This window comes from Rhinichthys klamathensis, unplaced genomic scaffold (assembly GCF_029890125.1).
Source record: "Rhinichthys klamathensis goyatoka isolate OS25496 unplaced genomic scaffold, OSU_Roscu_1.1 h1tg000054l_1, whole genome shotgun sequence".
Classification (NCBI taxonomy): Eukaryota; Metazoa; Chordata; class Actinopteri; order Cypriniformes; family Leuciscidae; genus Rhinichthys; species Rhinichthys klamathensis.
The window spans coordinates 1,739,875-1,764,452 of NW_026606599.1; the positions used below are offsets into that span (position 1 = coordinate 1,739,875).

Below are 24,578 nucleotides of genomic sequence, written 5' to 3' on the forward strand. Positions count from 1 at the left end.
TGCGGTGGTTGCGGAGAAAACCCTCTCTGGAGTGAAGACCCGCTGGATGCTGAACACAACGCGAGCTTCTTTAGCCAGGCGGGGGAAAGACGTGGAGTGTGTTCACACCGAACGCGAATAGAGCGTCAAATACGCGTCTATCGCGTCTAGTTAGACGCTTGAACATTCGCTCGAGTTCAAATTTTTCAACTTGCGCGGAAGACATTCGCGGTAAACGCGTCACGTCATTCGCAACGCCCGGCGCAAATGATGCGTCTATTCGCGTCTTTGCATTGACTTTGTATATAATCTACTCGCGCAAATAATTAAATTCGCGTTCAGTGTGAACACAGACTCGTGGTGTGAGCGGAGCGAAATTGGAGCGGGAAATAGGGCGATGCTCCGTCCTTTTAAAAATCCCGCTCTGTCCAAGATCCGCCCGCTCGCGCTCCACTCACTGCTCTGCTACAGTCTGAGTATGATGTCAGGCTATCGGTTATCGGCTTTCAAATATAAAAGGTTATTGGTATCGGCCAAAATTGTCATATCGGTGCATCTCTGCCAATAAGGTTTGTTTTCGTGCTTTAAGTGTGTGTTTTAAAGATAAGCAAAGATACTTTTGCTTTAAACTATTCAAAAACCCCTCGAACAGTGTTGTATATTTTGTAACTCTCATGGGTTTGGAGTGAGGTGAGTGAAATGAACATCTCGGCGTGACCCACGTGTGCTCAGCTGTGTCCGGCTTTGCTGATGTTGAATCCGCCTGAGGGTTCCTCATGTCCTCCTCTCGTCCCGCAGGACCTGCACTCCCAGGGCGAGGTGATCTCGTGTCTGGAGAAGGGCCTGGTGAGCGAGGCCGAGGAGCAGGGCACGTACGCCATCAGAGACGAGTGCAAGAAGTCCATCATGCGTGTGGCCGAGCTCTCGTCCGACGACTTCCACCTGGACCGGCACCTGTACTTCTCCTGCCGCGAGGACCGCGAGCGCTTCTGCGAACACGTGAGCCGCCACCCCACACGCCCACGCTTCTGCGTGCTAATGCTAATGCTAATGCTGTGCCTCTTCCTTCTAGACTCCAGCCGGAGAAGGAAAGGTCTACAAATGCCTGTTCAACCACAAGTACGAGGAGAGCATGTCTGACAAGGTGCGTTTGCTTCAGTCCTTCACCAGCTGAGGCTCGTCTTCCTCTTCCTCCTTTACAAACGATTGAGTAGTTTTACCCTCAACTGTGTTCAATTCACACCAGAATTAATAAATTCTATTAACGAACAAGCAGATAAAGCAGAAAAGGAGGCACTTCAGTGGGAAATGACAGAATAAGATGATATGAGGTGATTCCAGCACTAAACCCAGGAGTTAATTATTATTTTGAGAGTAGACATGACCAGGTTATGTATACGAGATGCCGAATTGGACATTCAGGACTCACTCATTCCTATTTATTTAAAAGGGGAAGAGAAGCCGGTTTGGGATTTGTGTAAGAATTTCATGTGTAAAACATATTTTAATTAGTGCTGTCAAACGATTAGTGCTGTCATAGTTAACTCGCGATTAATAGCACATTTTTATCTATTCTAAATGTCTCTTGATTTCTTTTTGTCCCATTATTTTTTTCTCATTTTAATGCTCTCATCAACATGGAAAAGTGGATCGGCTTGCTTTGAGCAAATGTTTTTTATTGAAAACAACATTGGCATATACTGTGTTCAATTTCACACCAACATTCTCACTTGGAGCAAATAATCTCTCAATGTAACACTGTCCATCAATAAAAGGGTGAAAGAAATACTGACGAGGTCCTGATATTGACGAGGGGGCGGAGAATTCGTATCAGCTGTGTGTGTGTGAAAAGCATGTAAAAAAAAAACTACAAAGTTTGCTTGGGCAAAAAGACCGTTAATCGCGCGATAAAAAAATTAACGCCGTTAAAATGGGTTTGCGTTAACGCCGTTAATAATGCGTTTAACTGACAGCCCTAATTTTAATAGAATGTCCTTTTTAAAATAATATTAGACAACGTTTTTATTCAGAATATATACAAACTGACATTTTTTTAAAAGGTTTCTCTCGGGCATTTTAGAATTTCTGACAAATATTAAATTGATAATAACAACATTTACATTTTTTTTCACTGTTGTTACTATTAGTATAAATGTCTGATTTTTTTATATTGATTGGGGGGGATTTTAAAGAATTTTTTTTTTTAATTATTGTAAACAATGTTTTGAATTGATTGTAATCAGAATTATTTTTTAAATTGAAATACTGTTGATTGCCATGAATATAGCTATTGCTGTTGATATGACATTAAATCATAAATAAATAATAAGTTAATAAATTCTACAATAGTATATAATACTGAAAAAACACTAACTTATTAAAATATTAAAGTTAATTTTCATCTTGGTTTAAGTAATTTTGTTGTCATTTTAATAGGTTTTTTAAAAGGTTTTATTTATTTTTCAAGTTAAATTTAAAATTAGAAATGTAACTATTTAGGGCCCGAGCACCGATGGTGAGAGGACCCTCTTGGAATTGCTCTGTTTATGAAAAGTTTTTTTAGTTTTTTTGTTAAAGGTACAATATGTAAGATTTTTGCTTTAAACTATCCAAAAACTACTAGAACAGTGTTATATATTTTGTTGACTTGTGTGCTTGCATTATCCCAAATGTTTCCCACAATGTTGATGACGATCTCTGGTAGCGTCTAGCAAACCAGTTGCTTGTTTTGCACATTTGTGTGGGACCACAGTTATTCGTTATCTCAACTCCCATGATCCTGCGCTCCATCATCAAGCTACGTCTGTGTTCGTTTTGAATAAGTGTCCTCTAGTGGTGAACCTGTGCCTTTAACGTTTATATTATTTCAAGTTGATCAAGTATTCATTTCTCTAGCAGTTGAAATGAGAAGCGTTTCCCAGTAAGTTGTTCTGCTGATGTGTGTGTGTGTGTGTCCCGCGCAGTGCAAGGACGCTCTGTCCACTCGCCAGAAGCTGATCGCTCAGGACTACAAGGTCAGCTACTCACTGGCTAAAGCCTGTAAACCAGACCTGCGTAAATACCGCTGCAACATGGACACCGCGATGCCTCGAGCGCGCGAAGCCAAGCTCTCGTACCTGCTCCTGTGCCTGGAGGCGGCCGTACACCGCGGTGAGTCTCACACACACACACACACACACCTACACACCCGCTCCTGTGCCTGGAGGCGGCCGTACACCGCGGTGAGTCTCACACACACACACACACACACCTACACACCCGCTCCTGTGCCTGGAGGCGGCCGTACACCGCGGTGAGTCTCACTCACACACACACACACACACACACACACACACACACCTGCTCCTGTGCCTGGAGGCGGCCGTACACCGCGGTGAGTCTCACAGACACACACACACCTGCTCCTGTGCCTGGAGGCGGCCGTACACCGCGGTGAGTCTCACACACACACACACACACACACCTGCTCCTGTACCTTGAGGCGGCCGTACACCGCGGTGAGTCACACACACACACACACACACACCTGCTCCTGTACCTTGAGGCGGCCGTACACCGCGGTGAGTCTCACACACACACACACACACACACACACACACCTGCTCCTGTACCTGGAGGCGGCCGTACACCGCGGTGAGTCTCACCCACACACACGCACACACACACACACACACACACACACACACACACACACACACACTCTGCCCCCTACAGCTGTCTCTCTCTCTCTGCCCGTCTCTACAGTCAGTGTGACTCAGTGTCTCTCTCTGCCTCAGGTCAGACCGTGAGTGGTGAGTGTCAGGGGGAGATGCTGGACTACAGGCGGATGCTGATGGAGGATTTCTCGCTCAGTCCTGAGATCGTGCTGCACTGCCGAGGGGAGATCGACACACACTGCTCCGGCCTGCACCACAAGGGCCGAACCCTGCACTGCCTCATGAGGGTGTCCCGGGAAAAGGGCATCCTCGAAGGACACTGCCAGAAAGCTGTGAGTTTCAGTGCTCTTTCATACTCTGTACGCTAGTTTATCTGGTCGAGATATTGAACATTCAGTATTAGCGACTGGCCACTTAATGCCTGATATTGACCCATTTTCAGGATAAATGCCCACTTGGCAGAGTGACAAAAGTGATATTTTCTCCATTATGTCAGTTTACAAAGTCTTTTTTACTAGGGATGCACAGGAATTTCAGCCGCAGAAAATTGTCGGCCGATAATGGCATTTGGGGTTTTTGGCCGAAAGAGAATGGCAGGAAATATGTATCCGCTCAGTGTTCATATAGGGGTTTATATGGGGGTGGATATAGGGATGATATAGAGATGGATATGGGGATGATATACAGATGGATATAGGGGTGATATAGAGATGGATATAGGGGTGGATATAGGGGTGAATATAGGGATGATATGGAGATGGATATAGGGGTGGATATAGGGATGATATCGAGATGGATATAGGGGTGGATATAGGGATGATATGGAGATGGATATAGAGATGGATATAGGGATGATATAGAGATGGATATAGGGGTGGATATAGGGATGAAATAGAGATGGATATAGGGGTGGATATAGGGATGATATAGAGATGGATATAGGGATGATATAGAGATGGATATAGGGATGATATAGAGATGGATATGGGGGTGGATATAGGGGTGATATAGAGATGGATATAGGGATGGATATAGGGATGATATAGAGATGGATATAGGGGGTGATATAGGGATGATATAGAGATGGATATAGGGGTGATATAGAGATGGATATAGGGATGATATAGAGATGGATATAGGGATGATATAGAGATGGATATAGGGATGATATAGAGATGGATATGGGGGTGGATATAGGGATGATATGGAGATGGATATAGAGATGGATATAGGGATGATATAGAGATGGATATAGGGGTGGATATAGGGATGAAATAGAGATGGATATAGGGGTGGATATAGGGATGATATAGAGATGGATATAGGGATGATATAGAGATGGATATAGGGATGATATAGAGATGGATATGGGGGTGGATATAGGGGTGATATAGAGATGGATATAGGGATGGATATAGGGATGATATAGAGATGGATATAGGGGGTGATATAGGAATGATATAGAGATGGATATAGGGGTGATATAGAGATGGATATAGGGATGATATAGAGATGGATATAGGGATGATATAGAGATGGATATAGGGATGATATAGAGATGGATATGGGGGTGGATATAGGGGTGATATAGAGATGGATATAGGGATGGATATAGGGATGATATAGAGATGGATATAGGGGGTGATATAGGGATGATATAGAGATGGATATAGGGATGATATAGGGGTGGATATAGGGATGATATAGAGATGGATATAGGGGTGGATATAGGGATGATATAGAGATGGATATAGGGGTGGATATAGGGATGATATAGAGATGGATATAGGGGTGGATATAGGGATGATATAGAGATGGATATAGGGATGATATAGAGATGGATATAGGGATGATATAGAGATGGATATGGGGGTGGATATAGGGGTGATATAGAGATGGATATAGGGATGGATATAGGGATGATATAGAGATGGATATAGGGGGTGATATAGGGATGATATAGAGATGGATATAGGGGTGATATAGAGATGGATATAGGGATGATATAGAGATGGATATAGGGGTGGATATAGGGGTGATATAGAGATGGATATAGGGGTGGATATATGGATGATGTAGAGATGGATATGGGGTGGATATAGGGGTGATATAGAGATGGATATAGGGGTGGATATAGGGATGATTTAGAGATGGATATAGGGGTGGATATAGAGATGGACATAGGGGGTGATATAGGGGTGATATAGAGATGGTTATGGGGTGGATATAGGGATGGATATAGGGGTGATATAGAGATGGATATAGGGGTGATATAGAGATGGATATAGGGGTGGATATAGGGATGATATGGAGATGGATATAGAGATGGATATAGGGATGATATAGAGATGGATATAGGGGTGGATATAGGGATGATATAGAGATGGATATAGGGGTGGATATAGGGATGATATAGAGATGGATATAGGGGTGGATATAGGGATGATATAGAGATGGATATAGGGGTGGATATAGGGATGATATAGAGATGGATATAGGGGTGGATATAGGGATGATATAGAGATGGATATAGGGATGATATAGAGGTGGATATAGGGATGATATAGAGATGGATATAGGGGTGGATATAGGGATGATATAGAGATGGATATAGGGGTGGATATAGGGATGATATAGAGATGGATATAGGGGTGGATATAGGGATGATATAGAGATGGATATAGGGATGATATAGAGGTGGATATAGGGATGATATAGAGATGGATATAGGGGTGGATATAGGGATGATATAGAGATGGATATAGGGGTGGATATAGGGATGATATGGAGATGGATATAGGGGTGGATATAGGGATGATATAGAGATGGATATAGGGGTGGATATAGGGATGATATAGAGATGGATATAGGGGTGGATATAGGGGTGATATAGAGATGGATATAGGGATGATATGGAGATGGATATAGGGGTGATATAGAGATAGATATAGGGGTGGATATAGGGGGTGATATAGAGATGGATATAGGGGTGATATAGAGATGGATATAGGGGTGGATATTAGGGATGTAACGATATCAAAATCTCACGGTACGATACAATTTCGATATTGACCTCACGGTACGATATTTATTGCGATATTGTGGAAAAGCTCACGGTATTGTTAAATAGCTCACGATAGTGTTTGTGATGATAATCTAAATAATAGGGCTAAGGGGAAGGGGAAGACACCCCTTAAAACCAAGAATTTTCGCGAGCTTACTTGAAACCAAGGGGTACCCAGAATGCACTGCGCAACCGGCAACAATGGCAGGCATATCATCCAGAGAGTCCCATAAATGTAAGTATTTTTGGCTTAAATGATTGATTAAAAAATTATGACAGTCTTGTTTTGTGCTCTACACAGTTATGTACATATATATTTGCAACTATGTTGTTTATTGAAATGTTTTTAACGTTTTTAAAAATCGCTAGTTTGCTACGCTAGGCTATCCTAACGTTACATTGCTGATTTGCACAATCAGTCCCACATTTCGAGATCACCCAAAATGTCCGGGATTCAGCTTTTACTTTCTACAGTCGCCATTCATTATGTGTACATTATTTGACACTGACACGTAACGTTACGTGCCAGCTTCAGGTGATGCATTCAGCTTCAAACGGATCCCGAACGAGACGAAAACACAGGAATATTAGCAATGCTAAAATGCACATCAACATATCACTTGTTTAGCGTTCATGTACGTCAGGAAAAAAAAAAACATCTTGTCGATTTATTTTGATTAATATGTGCGAGCCTGCGAGGGAGAGAGAGCAATACAGCGCTTAGTTTTGAGACCTTTTGAGCCTTTCGCTTGCTTGGCTCCGAAGAGAGAGAGAGAGAGAGAGTGCGCGCGCGCGACCGGGGCTCGCTCTCTCGCTCTCTCTCTGCTCGTTCAGGTAAACATGCGCCCTGTCACAAGCGCAGCAGTTCATCTACATTTCTCTTCTCCCTTGATTTCTGCGATTTGTTGCAGACAATAAACACACTTGCAGACGGCATCTTGGAAGTTTGTGATCCGCGGGACTGTGTTTATTCCTCTTGCTTTGTGACGGACACCTGTCCTTTTAATATTGTAACCCAACCACGACGATATCGAGACACGTTTACCACCGCGATAGCGCGATATCGTCAATATCGTTACATCCCTAGTGGATATAGGGGTGATATAGAGATGGATATAGGGGTGGATATAGGGTTGATATAGAGATGGATATAGGGGTGGATATAGGGATGATATGGAGATGGATATAGAGATGGATATAGGGATGATATAGAGATGGATATAGGGGTGGATATAGGGATGATATAGAGATGGATATAGGGGTGGATATAGGGGTGGATATAGGGGTGATATAGAGATGGATATAGGGGTGGATATAGGGATGATATAGAGATGGATATAGGGGTGGATATAGGGATGATATAGAGATGGATATAGGGGTGGATATAGGGATGATATAGAGATGGATATAGGGGTGGATATAGGGATGATATAGAGATGGATATAGGGATGATATAGAGGTGGATATAGGGATGATATAGAGATGGATATAGGGGTGGATATAGGGGTGGATATAGGGATGATATAGAGATGGATATGGGGTGGATATAGGGATGATATGGAGATGGATATAGGGGTGATATAGAGATAGATATGGGGGTGGATATAGGGGTGGATATAGGGGTGATATAGAGATGGATATAGGGGTGGATATAGGGGTGATATAGAGATGGATATAGGGGTGGATATAGGGTTGATATAGAGATGGATATAGGGGTGGATATAGGGATGATATGGAGATGGATATAGGGGTGGATATAGGGGTGGATATAGGGATGATATAGAGATGGATATAGGGGTGATATAGAGATGGATATAGGGATGATGTAGAGATGGATATGGGGTGGATATAGGGATGATATAGGGGTGGATATAGGGGTGATATAGAGATGGATATAGGGGTGGATATAGGGGTGATATAGAGATGGTTATGGGGTGGATATAGGGATGGATATAGGGGTGATATAGAGATGGATATAGGGGTGATATAGAGATGGATATAGGGGTGATATAGAGATGGATATAGGGGTGATATAGAGATGGATATAGGGGTGGATATAGGGGTGATATAGAGATGGATATAGGGGTGGATATAGGGGTGATATAGAGGTGGATATAGGGGTGATATAGAGATGGATATAGGGGTGATATAGGGGTGGATATAGGGGTGATATAGAGATGGATATAGGGATGATATAGAGATGGATATAGGGGTGGATATAGGGGTGATATAGAGATGGATATAGGGGTGGATATAGGGGTGATATAGGGGTGGATGAATTGAAGAGATTGATAGTTACATTTTGCTGTTGTAATATAATATCACTATGTGTGGTTTAATTGGGGCATATTAATCATTTTATTTTAAATGAATTTATTTCTGATAAAAACATGCATAAATACTGTAATAATAAATCTCACCAAGAGGCTGAAAAATCTGAAGATAATTGTGTGCGTTTACTGTTTCAGTAGTTCCTGATGAATGAACCGAGGCTGAATTCATTTAAATCATGAATAAAGTCATGAGAGATTCATTCATGTTAAATAATGTAGCGGCTGATGAATGACTCTCATAACTGTGTGTGTGTGTGTGTCCCTCAGCTCCAGACGCTGATTCAGGAGACGGACCCCGGGGCCGACTATCGCATCGACCGGGCCCTGAACGAGGCCTGCGAGTCCGTCATCCAGACCGCCTGCAAACACATCCGAAACGGAGACCCCATGTGAGTGTGTTTGAGATGACAAGCTCATCCGAGGTCAAACGAGTCACATACTCATCCTTTATGCTACAAACGTGGAACAAATGAGTGCTTTTATTAATATTAGGGACGTTTGGCATATTTGTGTTTCTGTAGCAAGACCTGTTCTATTGCCTCAGGCACTGAAGAAGTCGTTGTTTTAAATCTGAGCGAACCGGTTTTACCATAAACTTTCCAGAATGTTGGTTGATCTTTACATTTGACCTTGTTTCTGTGCGTTTGTTCATATTTAAGTGTGCAGAAATAGAAACATTAAAGGTGAAGTGTGTAGTCCAGCCTGAACAGGGGTATTTTGTCAAGTGTGTGTGTGTGTAGGATCCTGTCGTGTCTGATGGAGCATCTCTACACTGATAAGATGGTGGAAGACTGTGAACACAGACTGCTGGAGCTGCAGTACTTCATCTCCAGAGACTGGAAGTGAGTCACAAAACGGAGTGTGTGGTTTTTTTTTGGGGGGGGGGGGGGGGGGGTTTAAACTAAATTCCACAATTTTAATTGAACAAAATCCAGTGACCAAAACTTAATTTAACTTTCACATACACTTCAAGTACTTCCGTATTTGTCTTTTTCACCATGCTTCAGGAAGAATTCAGTAATGTTACTTTCAGGTTAATTTTATGTCAGAACATTGTCAAAAACATGAGATTTGTTCCTGTCAACAAACAACTTTGAGAGTTCCTGTCATATACCTGAACACGTGTTTGCTGCGGTTCTGTTGACAGACTGGACCCCATCCTGTACAAGAAGTGTCAGAACGACGCGGCCCGCATCTGTCACACTCACGGCTGGAACGAGACGAGCGAGTTCATGCCTCCCGGAGCCATCTTCTCCTGTCTGTACCGGCACGCGTACCGCACCGAGATGCAGGGGCGACGGGTACGAGTAACACACACACTACTGTATCAGACTATAGCACTGAGAAACTTATCCATAGCTTATCTGAGGCTTCCTCAATGCAACCATAGGCTTCGTCAGAAGCTTCTGAAGTCAGTTCGGATGTGAGTATATCTGATTTCTTCAAAGAGCTGGATCTCACAAACCTGTCAAGAACATGTCTAGGTTGAATTTCACATCCAAAAAATTAATACATTTAGCATTCAAACCGTTTTTGTACCAATTTATGCACTGATGCATTATTTTCATGTAAATTTAAGGACCATCCCTTAATTCTCATTACCGTAATTCGAGGAAAAAATATCACCGCACTGACACACACACACATATATATATACAATGAGGAAAATAAGTATTTGAACACCCTGCTATTTTGCAAGTTCTCCCACTTAGAAATCATGGAGGGGTCTGAAATTGTCATCGTAGGTACTATTTATTTGTAAGATACAGCTGCAAATAAGTATTTGAACACCTGAGAAAATCAATGTTAATATTTGGTACAGTAGCCTTTGTTTGCAATTACATAGGTCAAACGTTTCCTGTAGTTTTTCAGCAGGTTTGCACACACTGCAGGAGGGATTCTGGCCCACTCCTCCACACAGATCTTCTCTAGATCAGTCAGGTGTCTGGGCTGTCGCTGAGAAACACGGAGTTTGAGCTCGCTCCAAAGATTCTCTATTGGGTTTAGGTCTGGAGACTGGCTAGGCCACGCCAGAACCTTGATATGCTTCTTACAGAGCCACTCCTTGGTTATCCTGACTGTGTCTTTCGGGTCATTGTCATGTTGGAAGACCCAGCCTCGACCCATCTTCAATGCTCTAACTGAGGGAAGGAGGTTGTTCCCCAAAATCAATACATGGCCCCGGTCATCCTCTCCTTAATACAGTGCCATGTGCAGAAAAACACCCCCAAAGCATGATGCTACCACCCCCATGCTTCACAGTAGCGATGGTGTTCTTGGGATGGTACTCATCATTCTTCTTCCTCCAAACACGGCGAGTGGAATTATGACCAAAAAGTTGTATTTTGGTCTCATCTGACCACATGACTTTCTCCCATGACTCCTCTGGATCATCCAAATGGTCATTGGCAAACTTAAGACGGGACTTGACATGTGCTGGTTTAAGCAGGGGAACCTTCCGTGCCATGCATGATTTCAAACCATGACGTCTTAGTGTATTACCAACAGTAACCCTGGAAACGGTGGTCCCAGCTCTTTTCAGGTCATTGACCAGCTCCTCCCGTGTAGTTCTGGGCTGATTTCTCACCTTTCTTAGGATCATTGAGACCCCACGAGGTGAGATCTTGCATGGAGCCCCAGTCCGAGGGAGATTGACAGTCATGTTTAGCTTCTTCCATTATCTAATGATTGCTCCAACAGTGGACCTTTTTTCACCAAGCTGCTTGGCAATTTCCCCGTAGCCCTTTCCAGCCTTGTGGAGGTGTACAATTTTGTCTCTAGTGTCTTTGGACAGCTCTTTGGTCTTGGCCATGTTAGTAGTTGGATTCTTACTGATTGTATGGGGTGGACAGGTGTCTTTATGCAGCTAACGACCTCAAACAGGCGCATCTAATTTAGGATAATAAATGGAGTGGAGGTGGACATTTTAAAGGCAGACTAACAGGTCTTTGAGGGTCAGAATTTTAGCTGATAGACAGGTGTTCAAATACTTATTTGCAGCTGTATCATACAAATAAATAGTTAAAAAAACATACGTTGTGATTTCTGGATATTTTTTTTTAGATTGTCTCTCACAGTGGACATGCACCTACGATGACAATTTCAGACCCCTCCATGATTTCCAAGTGGGAGAACTTGCTAAATAGCAGGGTGTTCAAATACTTATTTTCCTCACTGTGTATATATATATTAGTTTATACTTCATGCTTATTTGTATTAACTTTCATTTATGCTGATTTGAATATAAAATGACAAAAGTAATGTCTCTGTGCAGAAAATATTAACGTCTCAAAATAAAAAAATCTCTATATTTTGTTGTGATATGACCGGGTTATGTTCTTGCCAGGCCTGGCGATGTTCATTCACTCTGAGAGTAAACATGCTTAAGCTACAAACACACGCTTTCTGCTAAACTATCAGGGACCAATCAAAGTCTTCCTCCTTTACGAGACTGAAATCACATGAATGATGTTGTGGGCTTTAAATGACTGGTAGTGATTGACAGGAAATTCACTCCAATGATGAGGGTCTTGGGAGATTTTTTTTTTACACACTAATCTAAAAACAGACACTGTGATTGAATGATTTCCATGGTAACGTGTCTCACACACACACACAGATTGCTATTTTAGCAGTTCAGCTGAATCTGGAACTGACAGTCTGTCTGTGTGTGTGTGTGTGTGTGTGTGATCGAAGGGTTGTAACTTGTGGGTGTGTTTGGTAGCTTTGTGTGTGTGTGCTAACGCATCAGTCGCTCTGCAGTTGTCCCGGGACTGTAAGACTGAGGTCCAGAGGATCGTGTGTGTGTGTGTGTGTAAGACTGAGGTTCAGAGGATCCTGTGCGTGTGTGTGTGTGTGTGTGTGTGAGTGAGAGCATGTGCTAACGCATCAGTCGCTCTGCAGTTGTCCCGGGACTGTAAGACTGAGGTTCAGAGGATCCTGCACCAGAGGGCTCTGGATGTGAAGCTGGACCCGGATCTTCAGCATCGCTGTATGACGGACCTGGGGAAGTGGTGCAGTGAGAAGACTGAATCTGGACAGGTTAAACACACACACACATTTTACTGCACTGATTTCACACTGTAACTCACTTTCACATACAACTTTTTCTTAAAAATGGTCAGTGGTTTTGTTTTTCTGTTCATTTTATGAGGTTTACAGTTTTTGCACCCATTGCTAAAACTTAGGACGTGTAAACATGCATGTCTTGGCTATACACATCTCACTTAAACACACTTTAGGAAATTAACAAATATAATTCATAAGAAAACTACAGCAGAGTGGGAAACAAGGCTCAAATGTGAGACTGCTGTCCCTTTAAGAGCGAACGCACTGATCCACTGCACTGATCCACTGCACTGATCCACTACACTGATCCACTACACTGATCCACTACACTGATCCACTACACTGATCCACTGCACTGATCCACTGCACTGATCCACTGCACTGATCCCCTGCACTGATCCAGTTCATTGATCCACTGCACTGATCCACTGCACTGATCCACTGCACTGATCCACTGCACTGATCCCCTGCACTGATCCACTGCACCCCTGCACTGATCCACTGCACTGATCCACTGCACTGATCCACTGCACTGATCCACTGCACTGATCCCCTGCACTGATCCAGTTCATTGATCCACTGCACTGATCCACTACACTGATCCACTACACTGATCCCCTACACTGATCCACTGCACTGATCCACTGCACTGATCCACTACACTGATCCACTGCACTGATCCACTACACTGATCCACTGCACTGATCCACTGCACTGATCCACTGCACTGATCCACTGCACTGATCCACTACACTGATCCAGTTCACTGATCCACTGCACTGATCCACTGCACTGATCCACTGCACTGATCCACTGCACTGATCCACTACACTGATCCACTACACTGATCCACTGCACTGATCCACTGCACTGATCCACTGCACTGATCCACTGCACTGATCCACTACACTGATCCACTACACTGATCCACTGCACTGATCCACTACACTGATCCACTGCACTGATCCACTACACTGATCCACTACACTGATCCCCTGCACTGATCCACTGCACTGATCCCCTACACTGATCCACTGCACTGATCCACTACACTGATCCACTGCACTGATCCACTACACTGATCCCCTACACTGATCCACTGCACTGATCCCCTACACTGATCCACTGCACTGATCCACTACACTGATCCACTGCACTGATCCACTACACTGATCCCCTACACTGATCCACTGCACTGATCCCCTACACTGATCCACTACACTGATCCCCTACACTGATCCACTACACTGATCCACTTCACTGATCCACTGCACTGATCCCCTACACTGATCCACTACACTGATCCCCTACACTGATCCACTACACTGATCCACTGCACTGATCCCCTACACTGATCCACTACACTGATCCCCTACACTGATCCACTACACTGATCCACTGCACTGATCCCCTGTACTGATCCACTACACTGATCCCCTACACTGATCCCCTGCACTGATCCACTGCACTGATCCACTACACTGATCCACTGCACTGATCCCCTACACTGATCCACTACACTGATCCCCTACACTGATCCACTACACTGATCCACTGCACTGATCCCCTGTACTGATCCACTGCACTGATCCCCTACACTGATCCACTGCACTGATCCACTACACTGATCCACTGCACTGATCCACTACACTGATCCCCTACACTGATCCACTGCACTGATCCCCTACACTGATCCACTACACTGATCCCCTACACTGATCCACTACACTGATCCACTGCACTGATCCACTGCACTGATCCCCTACACTGATCCACTACACTGATCCACTGCACTGATCCCCTACACTGATCCACTGCACTGATCCACTGCACTGATCCACTACACTGATCCACTGCACTGATCCACTGCACTGATCCCCTACACTGATCCACTACACTGATCCACTGCACTGATCCACTGCACTGATCCACTGCACTGATCCCCTACACTGATCCACTACACTGATCCACTGCACTGATCCCCTACACTGATCCACTGCACTGATCCACTGCACTGATCCACTACACTGATCCACTGCACTGATCCCCTGCACTGATCCACTGCACTGATCCACTGCACTGATCCACTACACTGATCCACTACACTGATCCACTGCACTGATCCACTACACTGATCCACTACACTGATCCACTGCACTGATCCACTACACTGATCCACTACACTGATCCACTGCACTGATCCCCTACACTGATCCACTACACTGATCCACTGCACTGATCCACTGCACTGATCCACTGCACTGATCCACTACACTGATCCACTACACTGATCCACTGCACTGATCCACTACACTGATCCACTGCACTGATCCACTACACTGATCCACTGCACTGATCCACTACACTGATCCACTGCACTGATCCACTACACTGATCCACTGCACTGATCCACTACACTGATCCACTACACTGATCCACTACACTGATCCACTACACTGATCCACTGCACTGATCCACTACACTGATCCACTACACTGATCCACTGCACTGATCCACTACACTGATCCACTACACTGATCCACTACACTGATCCACTACACTGATCCACTGCACTGATCCACTACACTGATCCACTGCACTGATCCCCTACACTGATCCACTACACTGATCCACTGCACTGATCCCCTACACTGATCCACTGCACTGATCCCCTACACTGATCCACTGCACTGATCCACTGCACTGATCCACTGCACTGATCCACTGCACTGATCCACTGCACTGATCCACTGCACTGATCCACTGCACTGATCCCCTACACTGATCCACTACACTGATCCACTACACTGATCCACTGCACTGATCCACTACACTGATCCACTGCACTGATCCACTGCACTGATCCACTGCACTGATCCACTGCACTGATCCACTACACTGATCCACTACACTGATCCACTACACTGATCCACTACACTGATCCACTACACTGATCCACTGCACTGATCCCCTACACTGATCCCCTACACTGATCCACTGCACTGATCCACTGCACTGATCCACTGCACTGATCCCCTACACTGATCCACTACACTGATCCACTACACTGATCCACTACACTGATCCACTACACTGATCCACTACACTGATCCCCTACACTGATCCACTACACAGCGCACCCGAGTTCTCTTTCACGTCTTCCTGCGCTTGAATGTTTAAATTATATCTGTGCTAAACTAATGTTTTGGCTCTTGTTAGCCAGTGGCCAGTGAACTGCAGTAGTCGACAGTAATGGAGTTAGGCGTGTTCAGTCGGCTCTTGTGGAATCGCATGCGAGTGATGACTCGGTGTAGAGGGTGCAGTAATGCTCCACAGAGACTCACGGGACACCAGCAGATGCTCTTTATTCACTGATGATGCCATCTGTGGAAACGGCTTGAATGTTAAATTCACAGACATGAACCGTACTCACTGTGTGTGTGTCAGGAATTGGAGTGCCTGCAGGATCACTTGGAGGATCTGATCCCTGAATGCAGGGATGTGGTGGGGAACCTCACAGAACTGGAGTCCGAGGTACAGAAAGATGCTGTTGTCCTGCCGTTTATCTCTGATGTGTGTGTATAGTGTTGCTGTTGCGAGTGAGACGTGTGTTTGCACTGACTTCTGCGCGTCTGCTTTTCCAGGACATTCAGATCGAGGCGCTGTTGATCCGTGCCTGTGAGCCTGTGATCCAGTCCTACTGTCACGTGAGTGTCCGATCGCTACTGATGAAGCAGAGGAAGAAAAAACACATTTCTGGCTTATGTTTTATCGTTTAATCATTTAGATCTTAAATTGGAAATGGGTAAGGACATAATCAAATCAAGAAATAACATTATTAAAAATCAAAACAGTAACAAAATATACTCATTGACTAATTTTGTTATGAAGTACAGTTGTATGTTTGCATAGAATTCAGTTTGAACGCTATATTATATGCTTTTAAAATCTGAGGTAAATTATCCATTATCGCTTGTGGCACAGTGACCTATTTTTAACTAAAAATAAATAATGTGGGCGGATCTGTCAGCCGCGGCGTTGCAGAAATAGGAACCATTTCTAAATTAGAAACTTCGCGTGTCGCCGTTGCGTCTTGTTAGGACAAAAACTCTGATTAACATGGAAAAGATACCTTATCGCGTGTCGCGGCGTCGCGTGTAGTTAGGACACGGTGTCAGAGTGTGAAGACATGACACACAGAGATATGTGTGTGTGTTGTGTGTCTGCTCCGATGCGATACACTTTGAGAAGAGGAACTTGGCTCAGATCCAATAAGCAACTGTATAATAGAGATTAATATCTGGTCAGTCTATCCGTGGACTTTAGTTTAGTTTAATTGTATTTGCACAAATGTTAAATATATACAATAAGAGCAAGAAAATACAATTCAAATACTGTGCAGGGAGAGGCAGAAAACCATTTGTATGTAATATCATGCTAACCATATTTATACAGCTTTTCCAATAAAATGAATTCATTAACTGTATCAAAAGCTTTGACGGATCTATATAAATACTGCCTGTCAATCACGGTTTTCCAGAGCAGGGTAATGACCCCGTCCATCAGTGAAGCAGAGCGATTGACGGAAACACTGATTCTTCTCATCTTGATTCAAATCTCCTATAGTCATCAGTTTATATACAATTTTCTCTAAACTTTTTGATAAACATGGCAGAATAGATATCGGTCTACAGCTGTTAAACATGATCATCCGCTTTAAACAGAGGAATAACCTTTGCTATATAATCTTCTGCCACAATGCCTGGTTTCAAAGAGAGAAACAATGTGAAATATTGAGCATTTTCACCTGTTTGACAACAAACACAGAAATATTATCATGACCCGCTGAAGATATTTTTAATTCATCAATAATTTCACTTATTTCCTGTATCTCAGGAGACTCAAAAATAGAGATAATAGGGAAATGTCCTGATATATAATCCAGGGGTTCGCCAGTTCCTATAGGAACATTACCAGCCAATTTATGACCAACATTAACAAAAAAAATCATTACATTTTTGAGCTACTTCATTTAAAACTCTTCATTTATGTTTCTTTATTTAAATGTATAATCCTGATTATGCATGAATTAATTTTACTCTTCATTTATTATTTGATTGTGCTGTTAAGAAATAAAATTTGACTTAATCGTCTGCCTGGATCTCCTCCATGAGCTCCGTTAGAGAGGAGGATTCTTCTTCATCATCATCATCATCTTCTTCTTCTGTGTCTCGCAGGACGTGGCTGATAACCAGATCGACACCGGGGACCTGATGGAGTGTCTCGTTGCCAATAAACACCAGAAGGAAATGAATGAGAAGTGTGCGGTGGGAGTCACACACTTCCAGCTGGTGCGTCTGCCGATCACACACTCGCTCTCTCTCTCTCCTTATGTTACTACAGCTCTGTCACCTGCCCGTTTCTCCTCCTCATCCTCAGATCCAGATGAAGGACTTCCGCTTCTCCTACAAGTTCAAGATGGCCTGCAAGGAGGACGTGCTCAAACTGTGTCCCAACATCAAGAAGAAGTGAGCACATCGCATGGCGGATGTGTTGGGGAACACTGAAGCATGCTGGGAAGGTCCTGATGCTGTGTGTGTGTGTGTGTGTCCTCAGGGTGGATGTGGTGATCTGTCTGAGTACCACAGTGAGGAACGACACGCTGCAGGAGGTGAAAGAGCAGCGCGTCTCCATGAAGTGCCGGAAGCAGCTGCGCGTGGAGGAGCTGGAGATGGTCAGTGCCGTCGTCACGTCTCCTAGTCCCGTCTCCAGCTAGTCCCGTCCCGTCTCCAGCTAGTCCCGTCCCGTCTCCAGCTAGTCCAGTCCAGTCTCCAGCTAGTCCCGTCCCGTCTCCAGCTAGTCCCGTCCAGTCTCCAGCTAGTCCCGTCCAGTCTCCAGCTAGTCCCGTCCAGTCTCCAGCTAGTCCCGTCCAGTCTCCAGCTAGTCCCGTCCCGTCTCCAGCTAGCCCCGTCCCGTCTCCAGCTAGCCCCGTCCCGTCTCCAGCTAGTCCCGTCCCGTCTCCAGCTAGTCCCGTCCCGTCTCCAGCTAGTCCCGTCCCGTCTCGTCTCCAGCTAGTCCCGTCCCGTCTTGTCTCCAGCTAGTCCCGTCCCGTCTCGTCTCCAGCTAGTCCCGTCCCGTCTCGTCTCCAGCTAGTCCCGTCCCGTCTCGTCTCCAGCTAGTCCCGTCCCGTCTCGTCTCCAGCTAGTCCCGTCCCGTCTCGTCTCCAGCTAGTCCCGTCCCGTCTCGTCTCCAGCTAGTCCCGTCCCGTCTCGTCTCCAGCTAGTCCCGTCCCGTCTCGTCTCCAGCTAGTCCCGTCCCGTCTCCAGCTAGTCCCGTCCAGTCTCCAGCTAGTCCCGTCCAGTCTCCAGCTAGTCGCGTCCAGTCTCCAGCTAGTCGCGTCCAGTCTCCAGCTAGTCGCGTCCAGTCTCCAGCTAGTCGCGTCCAGTCTCCAGCTAGTCGCGTCCAGTCGACCAGCTAGTCGCGTCCCGTCTCCAGCTAGTCCCGTCCCGTCTCCAGCTAGTCCCGTCCCGTCTCCAGCTAGTCCCGTCCCGTCTCCAGCTAGTCCCGTCCCGTCTCCAGCTAGTCCCGTCCCGTCTCCAGCTAGTCCCGTCCCGTCTCCAGCTAGTCCCGTCCCGTCTCCAGCTAGTCCCGTCCCGTCTCCAGCTAGTCCCGTCCAGTCTCCAGCTAGTCCCGTCCAGTCTCCAGCTAGTCCCGTCTCCAGCTAGTCCCGTCCAGTCTCCAGCTAGTCCCGTCCAGTCTCCAGCTAGTCCAGTCTCCAGCTAGTCCCGTCTCGTCTCCAGCTAGTCCCTTCCCGTCTCCAGCTAGTCCCTTCCCGTCTCCAGCTAGTCCCGTCCAGTCCAGTCTCCAGCTAGTCCCGTCCAGTCCAGTCTCCAGCTAGTCCCGTCTAGTCCAGTCTCCAGCTAGTCCCGTCCAGTCCAGTCTCCAGCTAGTCCCGTCCCGTCCAGTCTCCAGCTAGTCCCGTCCCGTCCAGTCTCCAGCTAGTCCCGTCCCGTCCAGTCTCCAGCTAGTCCCGTCTCCAGCTAGTCCCGTCCAGTCTCCAGCTAGTCCCGTCCAGTCTCCAGCTAGTCCCGTCCAGTCTCCAGCTAGTCCCGTCCAGTCTCCAGCTAGTCCCGTCTCGTCTCCAGCTAGTCCCTTCCCGTCTCCAGCTAGTCCCTTCCCGTCTCCAGCTAGTCCCGTCCAGTCCAGTCTCCAGCTAGTCCCGTCCAGTCCAGTCTCCAGCTAGTCCCGTCTAGTCCAGTCTCCAGCTAGTCCCGTCCAGTCCAGTCTCCAGCTAGTCCCGTCCCGTCCAGTCTCCAGCTAGTCCCGTCCCGTCCAGTCTCCAGCTAGTCCCGTCCCGTCCAGTCTCCAGCTAGTCCCGTCCCGTCCAGTCTCCAGCTAGTCCCGTCCCGTCCAGTCTCCAGCTAGTCCCGTCCCGTCCAGTCTCCAGCTAGTCCCGTCCCGTCTCCAGCTAGTCCCGTCCCGTCTCCAGCTAGTCCCATCCCGTCTCCAGCTAGTCCCGTCCAGTCTCCAGCTAGTCCCGTCCAGTCTCCAGCTAGTCCAGTCCAGTCTCCAGCTAGTCCCTCCCCGTCTCCAGCTAGTCCCTTCCCGTCTCCAGCTAGTCCCTTCCCGTCTCCAGCTAGTCCCTTCCCGTCTCCAGCTATTCCCGTCCAGTCTCCAGCTAGTCCCGTCCCGTCTCGTCTCCAGCTAGTCCCGTCCCGTCTCCAGCTACCCGTCTCCAGCTAGTCCCGTCCCGTCTCCAGCTAGTCCCGTCCCGTCTCCAGCTAGTCCCGTCCCGTCTCCAGCTAGTCCCGTCTCCAGCTACCCGTCTCCAGCTAGTCCCGTCTCCAGCTAGTCCAGTCCAGTCTCCAGCTAGTCCCGTCCAGTCCAGTCTCCAGCTAGTCCCGTCCAGTCCAGTCTCCAGCTAGTCTCGTCCAGTCCAGTCTCCAGCTAGTCCCGTCCAGTCCAGTCTCCAGCTAGTCCCGTCCCGTCCCGTCTCCAGCTAGTCCCGTCCCGTCTCCAGCTAGTCCCGTCCCGTCTCCAGCTAGTCCCGTCCCGTCTCCAGCTAGTCCAGTCCCGTCTCCCGCTAGTCCAGTCCCATCTCCCGCTAGTCCAGTCCAGTCTCCAGCTAGTCCAGTCCCGTCTCCAGCTAGTCCAGTCCCGTCTCCCGCTAGTCCAGTCCAGTCTCCAGCTAGTCCAGTCCCGTCTCCAGCTATTCCAGTCGTCTTCATTTACACAGCGTTGTTAGCAATGGACATCGTTCCAAAGCGGCTTTACAGAGATTATAGGAAATCAAAGTAACAGAGTTTGTTTTGGCTTTATCTGGACAATAACTTTATCCTAGAGCTGCTGTAAAGTCGCAACGATCATTAGTTATTAACTCGGGCCGCCCACATGACACCGTTCTAACAGAAAACTCTTAAGTTCTCTCTACGCAAACTTTAAAATCTCGAACCTGTGAGAACACTGATGGCGTGCACATGCGTATTAAATGGTTAGTTCACCCAAAAATGAAAATGATGTCATTAATGACTCTCCCTCATGTCGTCCCAAGCCCGTAAAACCTCCGTTCATCTTCGGTACACAGTTTAAGATATTTTAGATTTAGTCCGAGAGCTTTCTGTCCCTCCATTGTAAATGTATGTACGGTATACTGTCCTTGTCCAGAAAGGAAATAAAGACATCATCAAAGTAGTCCATGTGACATCAGTGGGTTAGTTAGAATGTTTTGAAGCATGTTTTTCATTTTTGGGTGAACTAACCATTTAAGAGTTCATTCTATAGGTATGGGTGTTTGAATATATATGCGCAGGCGTGTAGTCCTTCCCTAAAAAAATACTAGAGCCCTGTGATTGCGGCGACGCGGAATCCAGTCATAAAAACAATTTACTGTATAATTTGGAAATTCATAGAATTTGTAAATTTTGACAAAAACATTCTCCAGTCACTTTATTAGAGGCTTACCGGCCGATATGAGCCTGTCGCAGATATAGCAATGTCGGCGTATATGACGCATATGTGCCGCCGATGTGATTTTTTTTTTTTTTTACAGAACATATAACGCGGATCAATGCTTGTAAGTAGTGTAACTGCGTAGTTTGTCCAGCAGAGCGCGCTCCATTGTTTGCTAATGCGACCCAGGTCACTGTAGAGACACAGCCAGCCCTTCACTCAGTCATGAGGTCTTCAGACACGTGAGATGCGCACACATTAGCTTCCGCTACACTGACAAGCTGTGAAACATGGCTAGCTAGCTAACCTAGCAAACGAGTATAAGCTCGTTGTGAGTAAAAGACGGGGACACATATTTTATTTACTTGATAGCGTCTCACCAGGTGATAACGTAGCGTTAAAGCAACATCCAACAGACTCATGCCTCCGCTGGCACATATTGAGCCGCTCACCGCTGAGACCGCTTGACCGCTGCAGCGGGACACGACACCGCACGCGCGACACCGCACACGCGACACCGCACGCGAGCGCCATGCCACAAACGACAGCCGAACCCATTATATCAGTGATGTCCACACTGGAGGCGGAGCGAGCGCCAAATCGAATTTTTACATTTTTTGACAAAAACACTCTCAGAAAGCTCTTCACGGCAACCTGTCAAAATAAAAGTTCGTTTTAACTTCAAGAAATTATGACAGAATTATATTTCTGTTGTACAGTAAAGTTTAGCTACGTCTCAAAGTAATAATAATATTAGCACTAATAATAGTTTATTATTATTAAAACATTATTTTGTAAGGAATAATCACAATTTTGTGACACAACTTTGACAAAAAAAGTTTAATTTCATGATTAAAAGATAAATTAAATTAATGTTTTATGCCTGATTGCCAGGAAAAATTTAAATGCACAACACAGAAAAAAAAACATTTCATAGAAATGAAATGAAGAGAAAAGGACAGAAATTTAAACAGAAAACACAGAATTTGGAAAAATAGAGCCCTAAACGTAATTTGTTAAACTTTTAATAAATTGTTGTTAAATTGTTTGTTTCATGAATTAATTTAATTAGATATGCATTTTGATTACTAAACAGAAAATTGAATTAGTGAAAAAATAAAACTCATTTCATAGGGCCCTATAAAACACATTTGAACAGATATAATGGTGTGAAGTGTGCGGTCAGAGCTCTGATGTGTGTGTGTGTGTGTGTGTGTGTGTGTCAGTCGGAGGACATTCGTCTGGAGCCGGATCTGTACGAGAGCTGTCGTCAGGACATCAAGCAGCACTGCCAGAACGTGGTGTTCGGGAACGCTCAGGTAAACCTTCATCTTCTTCATCATCATCACTATACCTGCAACCACATACTCATATGTGTGTTTGTGTGTGTGTGTGTGTGTGTGTGTGTGGTCAGGTGATCGAGTGTCTGAAGGAGAGCAAGAAGCACCTGACCCAGCAGTGCCATCAGAAGGTGTTCCGGCTGCAGGAGACCGAGATGATGGACCCTGAGCTCGACTTCCAGCTCATGAGGGTCTGCAAGCAGATGATCCGGGTGACCAGCCTCTTCCTCACTGCACAACACTACACAACACTACACAACCTCATCCTCACAGCACTACACAACCTCACAGCCTCTTCCTCACTGCACAACACAACACAACACAACACAACACAACACAACACAACACAACACAAACTCATCCTCACAGCAACACAAACTCATCCTCACAACAACACAAACTCATCCTCAGCACAACACAAACTCATCCTCAGCACAACACAAACTCATCCTCAGCACAACACAAACTCATCCTCAGCACAACACAAACTCATCCTCAGCACAACACATCGCAGATACAGTTCCAGGCCAGCAAAATGTAGAACAGTCTGAACAGCCGAAATCGTGATGTGGCCTAATACGCATTCAAACAATCTAAACATTTAGGATATGGTATTTATCAGTTTTTTAATGAATATAACTATAGTCACTTTTAATTTAAATTGATTTAAAGGCTGAAATGTTTGGTAAAAAAAAGATTAACTTAAGTTTAAATTGTTATTTACAGTCATTTTATGGTTTACATGTTACTATAGATCTTTCTCTACCCAACTCATAACGGTTTCTGCAGCGTTATTGAATAAAATGTATAAGACATTACAATTGAATGATGGCTTGTAATTGTTTGAAATTGTTAACTGTGTTGTGTGTCCTTCAGCGTTTCTGCAGCGAGACTGATGCGAAGAACATGTTACAGTGTCTGAAACAAAACAAGAACAGCGAGACCATGGACCCTAAATGCAAACAGATGATCACGAAGAGACAGATCACCCAGAACACAGGTACACACACACACACACACACACACACACACACACACACAGGAGAGCGTTTCTTCAATCACTCGCGGATCTGGCGAATCCCCCAGCACACACACACAATACTCTAGAAGACTCAGGAGCGATGCTGCCCCCTGCTGTGCTGGAGTCACACTGCTGCATTATTCACCAGAGTATAGTGTGTGTGTGTGT

The 24,578-nt window shown here is 45.5% G+C and overlaps 1 protein-coding gene across 2 annotated transcripts in view; it reads left to right on the forward strand.

Moving 5' to 3' along the window:
• Window positions 1-24,578, forward strand: part of glg1a (golgi glycoprotein 1a) — a 48,745-nt gene that overhangs the window by 13,616 nt on the left and 10,551 nt on the right. The window contains exons 5-21 of one of the 2 annotated variants that reach the window (XM_056248312.1): window positions 778-978; window positions 1,052-1,123; window positions 2,943-3,129; window positions 3,756-3,967; window positions 9,300-9,421; window positions 9,773-9,874; window positions 10,180-10,333; window positions 10,423-10,455; window positions 12,936-13,073; window positions 16,548-16,634; window positions 16,745-16,807; window positions 18,338-18,451; window positions 18,540-18,628; window positions 18,717-18,834; window positions 23,276-23,368; window positions 23,464-23,601; window positions 24,266-24,389. In XM_056248312.1, the coding sequence (XP_056104287.1) occupies window positions 778-978; window positions 1,052-1,123; window positions 2,943-3,129; window positions 3,756-3,967; window positions 9,300-9,421; window positions 9,773-9,874; window positions 10,180-10,333; window positions 10,423-10,455; window positions 12,936-13,073; window positions 16,548-16,634; window positions 16,745-16,807; window positions 18,338-18,451; window positions 18,540-18,628; window positions 18,717-18,834; window positions 23,276-23,368; window positions 23,464-23,601; window positions 24,266-24,389 (2,047 nt within the window). The remainder of the gene's footprint in view (window positions 1-777; window positions 979-1,051; window positions 1,124-2,942; window positions 3,130-3,755; window positions 3,968-9,299; window positions 9,422-9,772; window positions 9,875-10,179; window positions 10,334-10,422; window positions 10,456-12,935; window positions 13,074-16,547; window positions 16,635-16,744; window positions 16,808-18,337; window positions 18,452-18,539; window positions 18,629-18,716; window positions 18,835-23,275; window positions 23,369-23,463; window positions 23,602-24,265; window positions 24,390-24,578) is intronic. The other variant, XM_056248313.1, reaches the window with a different exon arrangement.